The 15,766-nt window shown below is 40.1% G+C and overlaps 2 protein-coding genes across 2 annotated transcripts in view; one reads left to right on the forward strand and one right to left on the reverse strand.

Moving 5' to 3' along the window:
- LOC310892160 (tumor necrosis factor receptor superfamily member EDAR-like) overlaps nucleotides 1-15,766 on the reverse strand; it is a 461,331-nt gene that overhangs the window by 187,560 nt on the left and 258,005 nt on the right. The gene's annotated exons all lie outside the window — the stretch shown is intronic.
- LOC310892168 (LIM and senescent cell antigen-like-containing domain protein 1) lies at nucleotides 1,703-14,662 on the forward strand. The gene is made up of 8 exons (XM_083819568.1): nucleotides 1,703-2,745; nucleotides 5,400-5,520; nucleotides 6,368-6,517; nucleotides 7,568-7,718; nucleotides 8,464-8,556; nucleotides 9,984-10,032; nucleotides 12,245-12,320; nucleotides 13,150-14,662. The coding sequence occupies exons 1-8, from the start codon at nucleotides 2,610-2,612 to the stop codon at nucleotides 13,262-13,264; spliced, it is 891 nt and encodes a 296-aa protein (XP_083675694.1). The 5' UTR covers nucleotides 1,703-2,609; the 3' UTR covers nucleotides 13,265-14,662.

Consider the following 15,766-nt stretch of genomic DNA (forward strand, 5'->3'; position numbering starts at 1 on the left):
TCAAACGCTGCCATGTGATAAGCTTTCGTGCTGGGTGCTCCACCGTGGTGGGGTGGAACTGGTCGGGCTGCACTGGAAGAAATGCAGGTGTAGGTAGGTCTGCTGCGCTGCAGGACGCGTCTGCAGTCTGCGTTCCCTACAGCCGCTGCCACGCAGTTTTGTAACCCAGCAGAGCGTGCGGTCCTGTACTTACAGCAGAACAGCCTGCTTGCATGGGCAGCTTTGGTGGCACCGTGCCCAGAGGGACAGGTTGTCCCTCTTCGCCTTGTAATTACTCAGTGGCTTTTTCTCAAGACCGTGTTATTCCTGGGTTCAGCAATTGTCCTTCCCTAGAGGTCTGTCCCACCGGGGACCGCGGGCACTTCACCTTCAGACAGCAGAAGTCAGGAGAGATGAAGCCTACCTGGAGTGCAGCTGTTTGTTTAAAGCCCTTTTGGGGCAGTAAGAGCCTCTTTCTATGCCCTTCCAGAAAAAGGCCAGCCTGCTCTGTGCTGAGGGGCGGGGAGATGAAAGGGTTTAGAGAGGTGCAGCCCACGGGGGAAGAAATACAGCAAAATCCTAATGAAGGACTCCCAAGAGTACTCCTATAATTGGGGAATCTGTATTGCTTTGTTATTGTAATTATCACTGAAATAGAAAGATGCATGACTTTTGCTTTATGAGGCCTAAATGAGAGGAGAGTTCCTTTTAGTTTTTGTTTATTTTTTTAAGTAGTTTCTAACTACCTATAGCGAGATAAAAGGAAAGTGCAGCTGCAGTGAGCTTCTCAGATTTATTTCTATTCCATTTGCACCTGGAGTGTGTTCTTAAATTGGGCTCTACCAAAAACTACCTTAGAGGAAGTGTCTTTAAAGAAGCAGGTTTTAGGCATGTCTTCCCATGTCCTAAGTTAGTAAAGATGCGGAGATCAGCTGGAGATAATGTTGTGGTGAAATGTTCTGAAATGAAACGCAGAGCTATGCAACTAACCCATGGACCTCCACCAGTTCAATGACCTTGCTTTTAAAATACATGCTGTGGGACTTGTTACGGAAGCTTAAGGCTTTCTCTAGGGGGGGAGCTGCTGGGTCATCCACAAATGCAGCACAAACGAGCCAAGAAGGTTGAAAATACAAACAACACGGAATAGTAACCAACCTGCCCGACACAAACCTGTTTGGTCTGCCCAGATCAACATGTGGTGGCTCTGAAATCCAAGCAGACCCGTGCATCTTCCATTGTACCAACTGTTTACACAAAGCTGGAAGCTTTCTGCTTTTCTTCAGTTTAAAAAGGATTATATTTGGCAGGAAGCAAGCACAATTCTGAACTAACCAATAATTTCCATTAATTTTCATTAGTCAGTCCCCTGTCTCTCAATTTAAAAACAACTACAACAACAACAAACTCCAATTAGAAGTTCATCTGTTTTAGAGTATTACATTGAAAAAAGCCTCGATAAATTGCTAGGATAGACTTCTGGAAGAGTCTGTATGTATCTCATATGTCTTTCTGATCCTTGTAGGTGCAGTTCAGGTTGGGCACAGGAATTAAGTTTCTGCTCTCAAGTTTCCAGTGACTTCTAGACTATTTCATTAAATCACAACCCTGCCAATGGCTCTGTATATTGCACAAGTAATTACTATATTGTATTTGATCCTTGAAATTTCATAGTGTAAAAGGTTATTGCTGTATTTGCTATCCATGCACCAAAACTTAATTTGTGGGTAGCATTTTATGCTATTTGCTTTGTTTTGTGTTAGACTCAGTACAAAGAAGGAACTGGGGTTTTCCTGCTATCCCTCTTTCCAGTGTTTTAAACTGAGACATTGAAATCCAAACATACCTAATATTGTCTGTCTGGTTTTAACATGCTAGTTGGCATTTGTGTCTACTAATGATGTGCCTGAAGGTATCTAAACATTTCCCTTCACTTCAGGACATACTCGTCTACATGTTTTTACATATTTCTTGGTTAGGTTGCTAATGCAGTGCTGTAGAATTTTTTTTCCATAGTTTTTTTCTCTGTGAGCTTGAACTACAACTGAACTTCTTTAAGCTTTGAAAAAATTCAGCTCCAAATCCCTTTAGATCAGCTCCCAATTTCATCTAGTCAATTTAGAGAGTTTTGTTTCTTAAAATTCCCTCAAACAACCATTGTGAAGGAAAAGCATTATTTCTCTGTATGTTTGGCTGTACTGCTCCATAAATTGTGAGGATTTCTGTCCCTGGGGGTTCTTCCTCCCCCCAGACTTACTTCCTCCAGTGTGCTGGGCCATTCTTACAGGAAATGCAGAGTGGGGAAGGGATCAAATGGGTTCAGAGAAAATGCTTCCCCCCAGGAAAGGTTTTCGAAAGCTAATTTCCTGCCCAGAATCCTATCGGTTGCATCAGATTGTTGTCAGTCTGTCAAAATTCAGGCATCTGTTGTGAGGTAAAGGGGTGACAGAAAAATGCCACATGCTCTAAACAGTATTAAAGGATTAGTGTTTTATTAATGCCATGTGCTGACTAGTAGCTGACTTAAGGTGGGTGAATTTGGTGCCCGTTTCTCTAGCAGATGGTCAGGTTTGTTTTTTTGTGCAACTCCTCATCTTCTGCTACCCAGTTGCATCTGGAAACATCCTGGTATGTTACAGTATTTATGTCAAGGGCATGCTCCTAATCCCTCTAACTCTCGGCTTGTTTTCCATTTGCAGTTTGAAGGGAGGAAGTACTGTGAACATGATTTTCAAATGCTTTTCGCCCCTTGCTGCCATCAGTGTGGTAAGTTTTACGTTGAGGCAAAGTGCTTCCCACTGATCACAAATGGGAAGTCAGCGTATTGCTGGGGGAAGATGTGCAACCCTTCTGTATCTCCTCTGGGAGGTGGCCCCACACATCTGAACTTCCAGCATGAACTAGGCTTCAGAGAACCTGGGGAGCTGCTTTTCCTACAGGTCATCAATCAGTAGGTTTTTTAAAAAAGGTTTGCGTTATTTGAGTGAACAGCTAAGCTGTTGGTCCAGTGACCCAATGAACAGACCATTTCATGGTTATCTGTACCTACATGCATGTGCTTATATTCAGCCCTTCTCATGCAGCTGAAACCCTCCAGCGAGTCTGTCATCCCTTTTGACAGTTATAACCCATCCGTGTTGTCCTCCTCCATGGAAGCAGGGACAGTCTTCATCATCTACTCTTACCATCAGCTGATGAGTCAGCTGGTCCCCTTTCATATTTCTGAAACAAATTCCTTCAGCATCTGATGTCTAACCTGTGTAACGCTGAAGGCTGCCTTTTGTCAATTTGTCTGATGATGTAAATGCTTGCGTATCTGCTACGCTGTAATCAATTGCCAGGTTTTTTACCCTCTGTGTTCTCTGTGTGTGACACATTTGCTTGGGCAGGGCTGAGAAGTCATTACTGTACCATTGCTTGAGCTGGTCGGGAAGCTCTTGTTTTTCCGCGGTGCCTTGGCAAGCCGCTACAACTTCTGCTTATCTTAGTAAGGCCTTTCCCTTGTGCAGAGGGAGGGGCTGGGTGCTGGGAAAGGGGGAAGCAGATGTTCTGGAGCTTTGAATTTAAAGCTGCAGATTTGAACAAGGAGGGGAAAGGGAAGAGGAAGAAGGGGCTTAATGGTGATATCTGAGCAAACCTGAAGTATGCGGCAAACCAGAAAGTGTCTCACTTCATTCCGTCTGCAGGCAGGCCAGTCACTTCCCAAGCATGAGGACCTGTTGTATTCCTCCAGTCACTCTGCAGCCCCCTTCCTTTGTCCCCTTCCTGCTCCTCTGTGCCAGGGCTTCCCCGTCTGCATCCCTGCTTCTGGCCTGCAAAGGATTTTCGCAAACCCTCCTCTCTAACCTCTTCAAACAGAAAGTGCTGCTCTTCCTGCACGCCAGCATTGTTCACACACGGCTCCTCTCTGTTAGCACTGTTACTCGCCTTTGGTGGGCTGGGCAGAGGAGGCTTTACCTCTTCAGCACCCAGGAGCCTTTTGCAGGATACCAGAAGCTGTTCTGGTCCCAGGCAGAGGGGTATGGAGGAGCTACACCATGTATCTCCAGGGTTTCTCCTGCCCAGCTCCACATCTAAAACAGCTTCAGCTGCTCCTACCCTGGCTCCTCATAGCACCGGCTCTGTTAAAAGCTCATCAGTTTTACGGACTGACTTGTTCTGACAGATGGGTTAAAAGTAAGTGACTTTGCTGGAGGGTGTGACTGGCTGGCTGGGCTGCCTCCCAGGTCACTCTGCTCTCTTACCTACAGCGCCTTATGGGTCCTAACTGAAACTGGGCTTTTCCAGTGTTTGGATTTACTAAGGGTGGCCAAAATCAACAGGGCTGTTGTCAGCAGTGATGCCTCAAGCTTTCCTGACGTTTTTAGAGTCCATCAGGTTTTATTCTTGAAAAGCTATGACTTCATGGGAATGCCACAGAGTTGCATGCTAGACTTCCTTTCATCCACATCTGTTATCTGATGGATCGCTCCTCTTTGACAGCTGTTTGATTTGTAGGCTCTTTGGAGCCACGATTCAGCCTTCCTCAGCACCAGGAAGCTGAGCTCCCAGCACGTTTTAGGCAGAGTGCTCTGGGGCACTGCTCAGGGGCCTTGGCTACAACGTCCATGTAGGGAACAACTAAACACGTGTCCCGTGTGTGGTGGACATGGCTCCACTGCCTGTGCAGTGGAGTCACACAGTGCATGCACAACGGTAATTTTAACACTTTTTCAATGCCTTGCAGGACAGGACTCCTTGTGGTAGGTTAGAAGTTGTTGTGTGTGTTGGATTTACTGTTTAGTAAGTGCATTCTCCCACTGCATCTTTGCACTTTGACTTCATAGTTGTTGTTGTTTTTTTTTTTTCTTTTCTGTTTTTTCCAGTAGGTCCAACGCCACCCAAGCTCAGTTCGGTTGTGCTTAGAGTATAGAGCCCCTTCAAGGCTAGATTACAGACCTAGTGGAGTAGAAGCCACTACTGTGTAAATGACAATTTAAAATTGTCCTCTTCTATAAGAGGAGAAAGGCAAAGATGATAAGGAGACAAGAATGCCATATTATATAAAGAACTCTGTATATTTTGCAAGAGTTTGAGATCAGATGAGAAAAAAAACAGATAAAGGACTGGAAAAGGATAATTGCAGAGAGAAGGTGGAAAAAGGCTTATATATAAAGAACAGAAGGTTGTCCATCAGCAAGGACATCTGCTTCTGACCCACAGCGCAAAAAAAAAAAAAAAGCAAACAAAAACAACCCAAATTACAGAGTTTAGAACCAGAACTGCAACACTGAAATTATTAATATATTCTACCAGATTTGGGGGGAGGTGGGCAGTATATGAGGAGAGGATGATGATGCAATTGTAGTGATTCACTTGTGGGTTTCTTTTAACTTTGTCTAGCGTGGTATTGTAAATTCTTGTCATTGTGTTTCTTACAGGTGAGTTCATTATTGGTCGTGTTATTAAGGCTATGAACAATAGTTGGCATCCAGAATGCTTCTGCTGTGACATCTGCCAACAAGTATTGGCAGATATTGGATTTGTCAAGAATGCTGGGAGGTAGGTCTTCATCCTTCTGTTACTGCTCATGAATAAAATGAAATGAGAGGTGGGACTTAGAAGTTATGGCCCTTAAAACTTTCCAGTTGAGATGGAGTAACTGAAGTGGCTTTTATGAGAAAAAGGTCTAAGGGTGCATCACAAAATTAAGAATGAATAGCTTAAAATATGCACATAAAATCTTAACCATTTATCTACCTCAACACCAGATTACTTGTCAACACCAGGTCTCATCTGTACCCGGTGACATTTCAGGATTGGTAGGGTACATTCTGATCAGAGAGACAACATTCAGATGTAGAAGTATTGTATTTTTTTAAATCAATTTTTGTTTTTCCAACATTGGCTTCCAATTTGGGTCCAGTTCAGCACCTTATTCATTAATAAATGTTTTCAGCTCATCGGGATCCTTCACTTTTTTACCAGCTGTGATCACAAGGATGTTTTGCAAGTGGATTATATGGCCATGGACTTCATAAGTTTAATATGACATACATGGTTGTTTTTATAGAATTAGGACCTGTGTGGCCATCCAGCTTCCAAGCTAAATTTTTAAGAGTTTGAGAGTAAAATATTCAGCAGTGAGAATCTGTAGTGAACATTGTTTTCTGTGTTTTGACACAGCTTAAATTCAAACAAGTTGAAGAAATGATAGTTCTGTGGTGATTGGAAATACAGTGATAGCCCTCCTTCTTCTGCACTTGGTTTACCTACCAAAGAAATTGTTTTAAAGACTTTTTCTTCCAAAAAAGGCTGATTGAAATGAAGTTCTAATAGATGTTTGATTTATATTTTTCACGGTACTAACTGGTGCTGGTACTTACCTATGTTTTTTATGTTGTTTCAGACATCTCTGCCGTCCTTGCCATAACAGGGAAAAGGCCAGAGGCTTGGGAAAGTACATTTGCCAGAAGTGTCATGCCATTATTGACGAACAGCCTCTCATATTCAAAAATGATCCTTATCACCCTGATCACTTCAACTGTGCAAACTGCGGGTAACTTGAGTTCTGCAAAGGAAGACAAGAAAATGCTGTTTTTATTTGCTTCTTCCGTTTACATTTTAAAGTGAAATCCAGTACTGTTAAACAGTCAAAAGGGAGAGCTTTGGGTTGCATTGTAGCCAGATGTGTGTCTGGTTATCGCTTTTGGGACGGTGGAGTTAGATATTTAGTTCAAACAACAGCTGATATGTTAGGCAGTAATGAAAGATTGTAATCTGCAGCATTTTCTTAGGAAATACGAAGTCTGGGCACAGGTAAATGGTTTTGTAGCAGCAAAATGATTGATAGCTTCTTTTTCTGCAACAAAGGGTAGGAAAGTGATCCTCCTTAGCTGCTTGAGTTACTATCTTGCCCATGTTATTTCTTTTTAGCTGAGTTGCATGAAAAATTTTGTTCTTTCCTTTTAAAGACATTTTCTTAGAAGCTTTCCCTTACCTCATTTTATCAGCTTCTGCAACTGTAGTCTACATAGCTTCATGTTTCTACATCCTCCCCAGATGCACAGATCAGGGGACATTGTAGGATATAGCACACATTATTAGTTGTTTATTTTTGGTACAAAGGAAGCTATCGTTTCAGTGCTGTAGCAAAGGCTGATTTGAAAATCAACCTGTAGTATTGCGTCAGTGCCAGTGTCAGCTCATATTTTTCTTTCTCTGATGTTTTATACCACAGGGAAAATGTAAAGAATTGCATTTTCCTTTCAGTTTATGTAAAGCTAAAATAAACAGGTGATAAGAGGACCAGAATAGAAGCCAAGCATGACTACAGCTTTCAAACACGTTTGAAAACAGCTCAGTAGCTATTTTCAGAGAGACTTAATGCATTGTACTTAGCAGGGTTTTCTCAGTTTACTATGGAATCAGTCTTGTTTCAAAAAAAAAAAAAATGAATTGCCATATTTGATGCTGCTAGATCCATTATTGTAGTATAAATCCAATTTCTAAAACAAATGCTAAAAATTAGATTATCTCCAGAAACTCTCAAGAGTTGAAATCATTCAGTTCCTTTATTCATGCTCTCAATTAATTAACTTTTGAACAGGAAGGAGCTTACTGCTGATGCTCGTGAGTTGAAGGGAGAATTATATTGTTTACCCTGCCATGACAAAATGGGTGTCCCCATCTGTGGAGCATGTAGAAGACCAATTGAAGGACGAGTGGTGAATGCTATGGGCAAACAGTGGCATGTGGAGGTAAACAATAGCTGATACATTGTCTTTCACAAATGTAAATATTAACATACCTGGAATATTGCTGATCAGTCTACATGAAAGGATTAGAAAAGTATGCAGGAATAATGAGTATATACATTCTCCTAATCCTATTTTCAACCTTCTCATGTCTGGTCTTTCACTGTGAAATGAGAGTAATTTCCAACCTTGCAGAGACCTTTGACTGTGAAGCTAAAATCATTAATCAGAGGAAGCACTGCCAGGCCCTTATAGAAGAAAATTTCACAAAGTGAAGAGCGGGATATATGGAAAGGCAGTAAAGTTCTGTGATAACTGTAATATTACTGGGCACCATAATATTCTTAAGTCTTTCACAGTTAACCTGCTACAGGTAAAGCACTTCATGGGAGGGTTTCATATTTCAAGGGCATGTACAAGACTTAGTTCCATATCTTCGTTTTAAATTAGGAAGATAAGTGGTCTATTCCTTTTGTTTAGAAAATCTCCTCCAGCAAGAGCTTTCTTCACAAGAGTGTAATGATGGTGCTTATTATTTAATCTCTCTTCATTCTGTTCGTTGATAACACATCACTTTGCTTCCTTTTTTTGTAACTTTTGGATTGAAATGTTGAAGACAAGTTTTAATTCTCCTTTTCAAGAGAATCAGTGGCTCAGTAGACGTGACATTCACATTGTTTGATTTGCTTTCCAGAAAAAATACAGTTACTTCCAAGTAATCCAAAAATGTATATAATTTTCTTCATAGCATTTTGTTTGTGCGAAATGTGAAAAGCCATTCCTGGGTCATCGTCATTATGAGAGAAAAGGCCTGGCATATTGTGAAACCCACTACAATCAGGTAAGGTTGCATATTTTTAGAAATTGTGTTGTTAAACTCATGTATTGATTTTATTAAAGGAGATGGAAGACCATAGATATTCTTCTGATTTCTCATAATCACCTGTGGTTATAAAGCTAATTAGCAGATGTTCTGTTGCAGTTAATTTATATCGGTTTCTCTAATTATAAATCTGGCATTGAAAAACATAACTGCAGGGATTTCACAAAGACTAGATGGGCTAATCAGTATCGAGTTGTTCTTCAAGCTTAGTGGCGCTTATGTAGAGCTGTTTCAAGCTTTTGCATATCTGCGAGATGAGAGCAGCTAATAACACCGAATCTTTCCCAAGAAATATAAGAAGATTTGCCATTCAGGAGCTGTGGTTTGACACGAAGCCTTTGTGAGTAGCGTGTTTTTTTTCTGCTACTCTAAGATGATCCTATGTTAGGATACACAGCATCACCCAGCTCATTCGTTCAGCTGCCTAAGACTACAAAGACTTAATTTGTCAGAGGACACCACCTAGTGACCACTTGCATTTAAATAAGAGCTATATACAGTTCCCTGCAGACGCCCTTAATTGTGCAGTGCAGCACTGTAAGGTATAAACCATTATTATTTGGAAGCCAACCACAAGGTGTCACGTACACACCTTTGCTTGGCTGAAGTAGGCATTATCTCTGGGAGTTGTAAGGCATCTGCTAATTACAGATGGATTCTTAATTTGTCAGCGATGAAGGGCAGATGATTGAAATGTTGCTGGCACACTTGTAGGCAATAAATGCCGTGACATTAGTAGAAATAGCTGCATCCATGACAGGGCAAGAACGTACACCAGGCAAGAGTTGTATGTTGAAGGAATGTCATTCGCTACATCAGCTCCTACAGTTAGAAAAAAAATACATGAAATTTTGGGCATACAAAACCATTCATAGATAGTTACATTGTGGACAGATGTTAAGTATGGAAATGGAATGAAGGATTTCTGGCCTTTTATTTATTGATTGATTGATTTTAAGAAAAATAAATTAAGCATAGCATTTCCTTACAGCTTTTGCCAGAAAAAGTAGCATGTTGTTCTAGTCTTGCTTTTAAGTCCAAATGTTAAATTGGATGATTACTAAAGATCTGTATGTGACTTTGCTGTATTTTAAATGTTCAGGATTAGAGAAATAGTAAAACAAAACAACACAACATTTTTAGAGTGTCAAGCAGATGTAAACAGATGTTTTCATCTTCAACATTACAGAGACTTTTTCTGATAAGATGATGCAAAACTTAATTGGAAAACAAAAGCAGACCTGCTAATTTTCTCTTTTTTTTTACTGAAATAAACAGTAAAGCTACTGTGCCCATCAGCCAAAATAGAGTGTTTTGTTATTTTGAGAAGCTACTCTTGATAAAATCATTCAATTAAAAATTCATTACTTCTCCTTCCTCTTCAGCTGTTCGGTGATGTTTGTTTCCATTGCAATCGTGTGATTGAAGGAGATGGTAAGCACTTTTCTGACTGTTTTCTTAACGTTACATTTTGATGGAAGTTCTTTCTTAACAGCAGAAGTAAGGCCGTTGTTGAATCCCTGGCTGTTCTCATTAAACCAAAACAGGCCATTATCTTGATCAGAAATTAGGATAGATCTGATTAGTCAGAGGCCAAATAGTAGGAAGACCTTGTAGTGAATGTTTTGTGATAGTGGAAGATCACCCAGCGTCTAAAGAGAGCTGTGGTCAGCTGGAAACCCTTTAGTAACAAGGAAAGGCCAGGGATGCTGGGAGATGCACTGGTGGCTTCCTGCCCCACCTACCTTAAAAATGAACACATGCAACTGTGAGAATGACTACATTGGCATCTTCTCAAATGAATTTAGGGATCATGATCCGGATTTGAAAAAGAATTTAGATATTTAAAGATTTAGGTGGGCTTTCTAATGGTTTTTTTTAAGTGCCTAACTTTCATTATTTCAATCCACTTCCTGGAGGTATTTGCCTATCTATCTCAGGCACCTGTCTTTTGAAAATCTAGGCTGATGATAATTTCACAAAACCAGGAAGGAATTGTAAAGATCTGTCCTGTGAAGGCATAAGCGGAAATGAGTGCTTTAATTTTGGGGGGCAGGGGGAGGGATTATTTTGGATGCTTTTTGGCATTTTATCATAGCTGGTTGTCCAAAGGCAAATCATTCTACCTGCAATAATGCCACATTACTTTGTTCCTGGTTACACCTGCCTGAAGTAAACACTGTAATACCAATGTTAGCCTCACCTAAACCAAAGCTATTAGCAAAGTGGGCGGAAGCCTCTAGCTTTTAAAAGGAGCCATAAGGTAGTTCATAGTCATGTAAATATAGGGTGAGACCCACATTCTGGGAATGTGCTTTCCCCACATTTTTGGGACTGGACTGTACCTGCAGAACAACAATCCAGAAGGCTTTGGAGGAAGCTGTATCTTCCCCTTCGCTGAAATCCTGAATGAAGAGAACTGGGGCTTGAAGCGAATGAATAACTCAGCCTTGCCTGATCACCACATCTCTGTGTGTTTCTTACGTTACATCGTGTAATCTGACTCCCATATTGTATGTGTCAGCCACTGAACTGAACAGATTGAAATGTCGTCATTTCTTTATTTTCATGGTGTGTCTTCAATTATTCTACATTTCTTCTTTCACTCCTGCACAGAAATTTGACACTGCTGTCACAAATGATGAGTATCCAGTACTTTATTTTCTCTCTCTCTGGTGAAACAGACATCTGTGGCAACAGTTTTTCAAGAGAATGTCTATGACTGTATTGGAGAGGTTGCTTATAAGCGAAGACTTTCATCTGCTTAGTATTATTTTGGCAAGCGGGTGAATAACTGTATGCTTCTGTGGATGTGCTTGGCCCAATAGTGTAGGAAAAAAAAGTTTTGCATGACAATGTGCTGGTTCTGTTTGCTGCTGACAAAATGTTGCATTTTAGGAGAAAAGCATTGCATTGCCCTGGATCCTCTACATTTGGTTAAAAAGAGAAGCAAGTTTTGGCAAGGAACATTGGGAAGGTATACTGTGAAAGAGAGGAGGAACAGAAAAGAGAGATAAAGAACAAAGAGAAAAAGCTTTCTCTCCAAAACAAAGAGTAAAAATATATTCATGTTTATCATGATAAAGTGATTTATCTCGTTAGTCCATAACTTTTTTTCACTTTGGTACCTCTGATTTACCAGCAGTGTCCTGATTCCTAGCTTCAAGTTAGTTTCTTCAGCCAGGCAAGTGCTATAGTTGATGGCACTGCGGTCTGAGCAGGGTCTGGGGAATGAAACAGAATAAAAACATAAACACCCTTTTGCTGGATTGCTTTTCAGCTGAAAAAGTCTCCTGGTCATGTTTGAAACATGGCCTCATAAAACAGTTGCCTGAGGTCAGCATGCTATGAGATGAGGTAGAAGCAAGCAACGCGAGTCAGAAATTTGTTAAAATGGTCTTGCTGGTGACCATAGCATTGTATGTACCCTCAGAGACAGCTTTATCAACACTTCATGGTCCCACTGCACAGCATTCACATGTACCTATGTGCCTTCCTAGTCTTGCCATGTTATTGTTATGGTCCTCAATACTTGATATAAGAATCAAATGATTGTTCTTCATGTCTCGTGAACATTACAGCTTTTTCTTTATATGTATATTTTTTGTAATGCTAATGATTTCCTTTTTCTTTTCACTTGCTCTAGTTGTGTCTGCTCTGAATAAGGCATGGTGTGTGAACTGTTTCGCTTGTTCAACCTGCAACACTAAGTTAACACTCAAGTAAGTTTATTGATAGGTGTGATGCCTTCAAAATGGATCGGTGGTTATCTTTACAGTGGAAATGTTGCTGTAGTTTAACTGTTACGGTACAAAAACCATACAATCAGCACTGAGAAAATTGCGCCTGTTTCTTCCTCTTGCTCTATTTACTAATCTACATCTTTTTCAGCTGTCTGTTCAGTTCTTCCTTCAGTTAAGTCTTCTTAACTCTCCTCCTTTTCTGTCCCTTTATTTTTTCTGTTTAACTCTAAAGGGATAAGTTTGTCGAAATTGATCTAAAACCTGTCTGCAAACATTGTTATGAGAAAATGCCAGATGAATTTAAGCGACGCCTTGCCAAACGGGAACGTGAAGCGAAGGATAAAGAGAAGCAGAAAAAGAAAAAGCCAATCTGTCTGTAAACTTTTTTTCCTTCTCACCACCACCTCTGCTCCTTTCTTCTTTGGTTAGTGCTAAGGGTGCTTTTATTTAAAATTTTTGCATGCATTCATGGCAATCAAAACCAAAATATTTTTCACACAACTGCAAACTCAGAATAATGTTATTTCATTATCTTATGTTTAGTCTGCCTTGCTCTGCAGTGAGATTTGAAAGGCCTTTTAAGTGACACAGCTAATAAATATGGACACTTGGGAGAAGACTGCATAACTCGCATGCAGTACTGTAATTACTGTCTACAATGTATATAACCTTGTGGCAGTAACTTCATAGACATGTATAAATTGGAGCTGTATTTTTTTGTCTGTGCACATGTGCTATGATACTTACTTTTTTCAATATCCTTGCCATTAAAAATGGGACTTTTTTTTTCTTTGCCTTGTCATTTTAGGAATAAATTTGTTGAATTTGATATGAAGCCTGTCTGCAAAAAGTGCTATGAAAAGTTTCCTCTAGAGCTGAAGAAAAGACTGAAGAAACTAGCTGAAACTTTGGGAAGGAAGTGAAGACCTATCTGCTCTCCCTGTTCTTTATGAAAATGTTATACGTATTACTCGTGGGGGGGGGGGGGGGGGGACTTTGAGGCTGCAATCAGAGAACAGATTGTGATGCATGCCTTTCAATCAAATCGAGATATTTTGAAATTTTCCATTCTCTATACATGTACATGTATACTTATTTGTTGATAAATAGGCCACACTTACAGACTAAATTAAATATCAACTCACCTGAAAGGTTTCTGACCCTGATAATGCAGTTGAACTGGTACAAGTGCACCATTGTGCACAGTAATCTCTGTGGAATTTTAGATAGAAAATACTCTTGTGAATACCTGCAAAGACACACTTTGCAAATGTGTCCAACGTTACGGACACGTAGTGTCATTTATATTACTGAAAGTATCGATGTGCAAATTAAGCATGAGGATAAAACTTTAAGTGTCTAGGGCAAGAAACCAAACATACCTCACTTCGTGGAAAAAAAACATGCCTAGATTTCAGGTCAAATAGTCTCATTAAGGAGCCTGGTTTCAGATGATTTGAAAAGTATCGTGTTTCTAAATACAGTCACTGTACAAATGACCTGCTTCTGATAGTTTGTGCTTACATGATGAATCTTTGTACATCAGACTTAGCATGAAATATCTATATGAAGTCTATATTCCTACTGCAAGAAATGAGCATACTCAGAACTACTTGAATTTTGCTATATTCCATTCAGAGTAACACATTAACTTTTATATATGCTTTTGCATTGTATTTACTTTTTGTGCCTTATTCTGCTGGACCATACATAACAGTGTTCCATTAAATATATATATATATAGTTTTATTTTTATTTCATATTTTTATGCAGAAACTATATACAAGGTATTTTCAAAAGATAACATACTTTGCCTTAATTATTCAGGATGCAAGAGGAATTTTGTTACAAATGTGAACACCTGAGGTTTAAATTTAGCTTCTTGGCTTCTTTAACTTCTACAACAGTAATGGAAATGCATATTTCAATTAACTGGCAATATTACTTTTACACTGTGAGTGTAAATATATGTGGTTTGATCCTGCTAGGATCTATTTCTTTAGTCATCCTCAAGAACTGAGCTCACAAGGCATCAGAATTCCTTATAACATACACCTGATTGTTTTATACCGTTGACTTCTATTCATGCACACCTGTTATATTTTTCCTTTTTCTATTGAAAATACAGTTACTTAGGAATTCTTGATGGTACTGTGTTATCAAGTACACGTGTTTTTTTTTTCTTTTTCACACTAGTGACTTACACGGATTTTGTGTAATTGCATCATAGCAAGCAAAATTTCCTTTCCTGTTTATGGAAAACTAGTTGCTTCAAAACATCTTTCCAGTGTCATCAATAAAGGCTATGTTATTAAAACTTGTATCACGTCTCTTAAATGAGTGTTTGAGATGGGTGGAAAAGCGGCGAGGCAGCCTTTCTTCCCTATGCTTCTACCTGTGACTATGTAAATACTTCCTTATCCTGATTTAAAGGAGACATACGCCTAACCTACGTATGCACTTTAGTTTTTAGGTTTAAGAAAGAAACTGCAGTTTGTTTCATAACGAACAACTTGGTTCTTCTGGCTGTTTTCTGAATCGGCACAGTCACTAGGTTTTCCTAAAGAAAATACCTTGTCTGAGTTTAAAATGCATACCTTCCTACCACATTTTTCTCTCCTGTTTTCAATGTAATGCGGCTTTCACCTCAAACCTACAGTTTAGTGCTAGGTAAGGTATTTTTTATTGTTATTATTGTATATATTTATTCAGTACAGTAACAGTTCAGTAGCTGAATGCAGTCCTTATTGTGTTCATGACAAGAAGTCCTCTCCCCCCCCAAAAAAAAAGTTTATATAACTAGCCTGATAACACCGTTGGGATTTTGGACTATGCAATGGATCCAGGAGACCACTCTCAGCAATACGTCCTTTAAATTGTAATTCAGTTCTTCTAGTTTTCTCACGCTCCACTGAGAGCATGCACAGCCCTACTGCTCAAAGAGTGGGGTGGAAACAGTCCCTGACCCCGAGAGGCATGGCCTGCCTTGCGTGGTTATATCCACCCAGCACACGGCAGCCTCGTTTGCGCCTCCTGCAGGCTCTGCGGTAACCCTGTGACCTGAAGTCAATGTTTTTTGCTGTTTCCAAGTTCTTGATCATGAAGACTGCGCTCTGGTGCAGTAGCACCAAGGTCGTGGCCTCTGTGTCATTAACACCAGTGTATGTGTTTCAGACCCCACTGTGTAGCACTAAGAGCATGCAAGGGTTCAGGGGTTCAAAGCCTGCTGCGTCACAGAAATATTTCTGAAGGATGGGGCCGCTAGAGGCCAGGTAGTCCAAACCTCTGCTCAAAGCAGGTCTAACTTAAAAGCTGCACCAACACCGAAAGTCTTACCCAGCCAAGTTTTGAGTATCTCCAAGGAAGATCTCACAAGCCTCTGTAGGCAGTATGTCACAGTGTTTAATCACCCTCCAGGTGTTGTT

The sequence above is a fragment of the Anser anser genome (genome assembly GCF_964211835.1).
Source record: "Anser anser genome assembly, chromosome: 1".
Lineage (NCBI taxonomy): Eukaryota > Metazoa > Chordata > Aves > Anseriformes > Anatidae > Anser > Anser anser.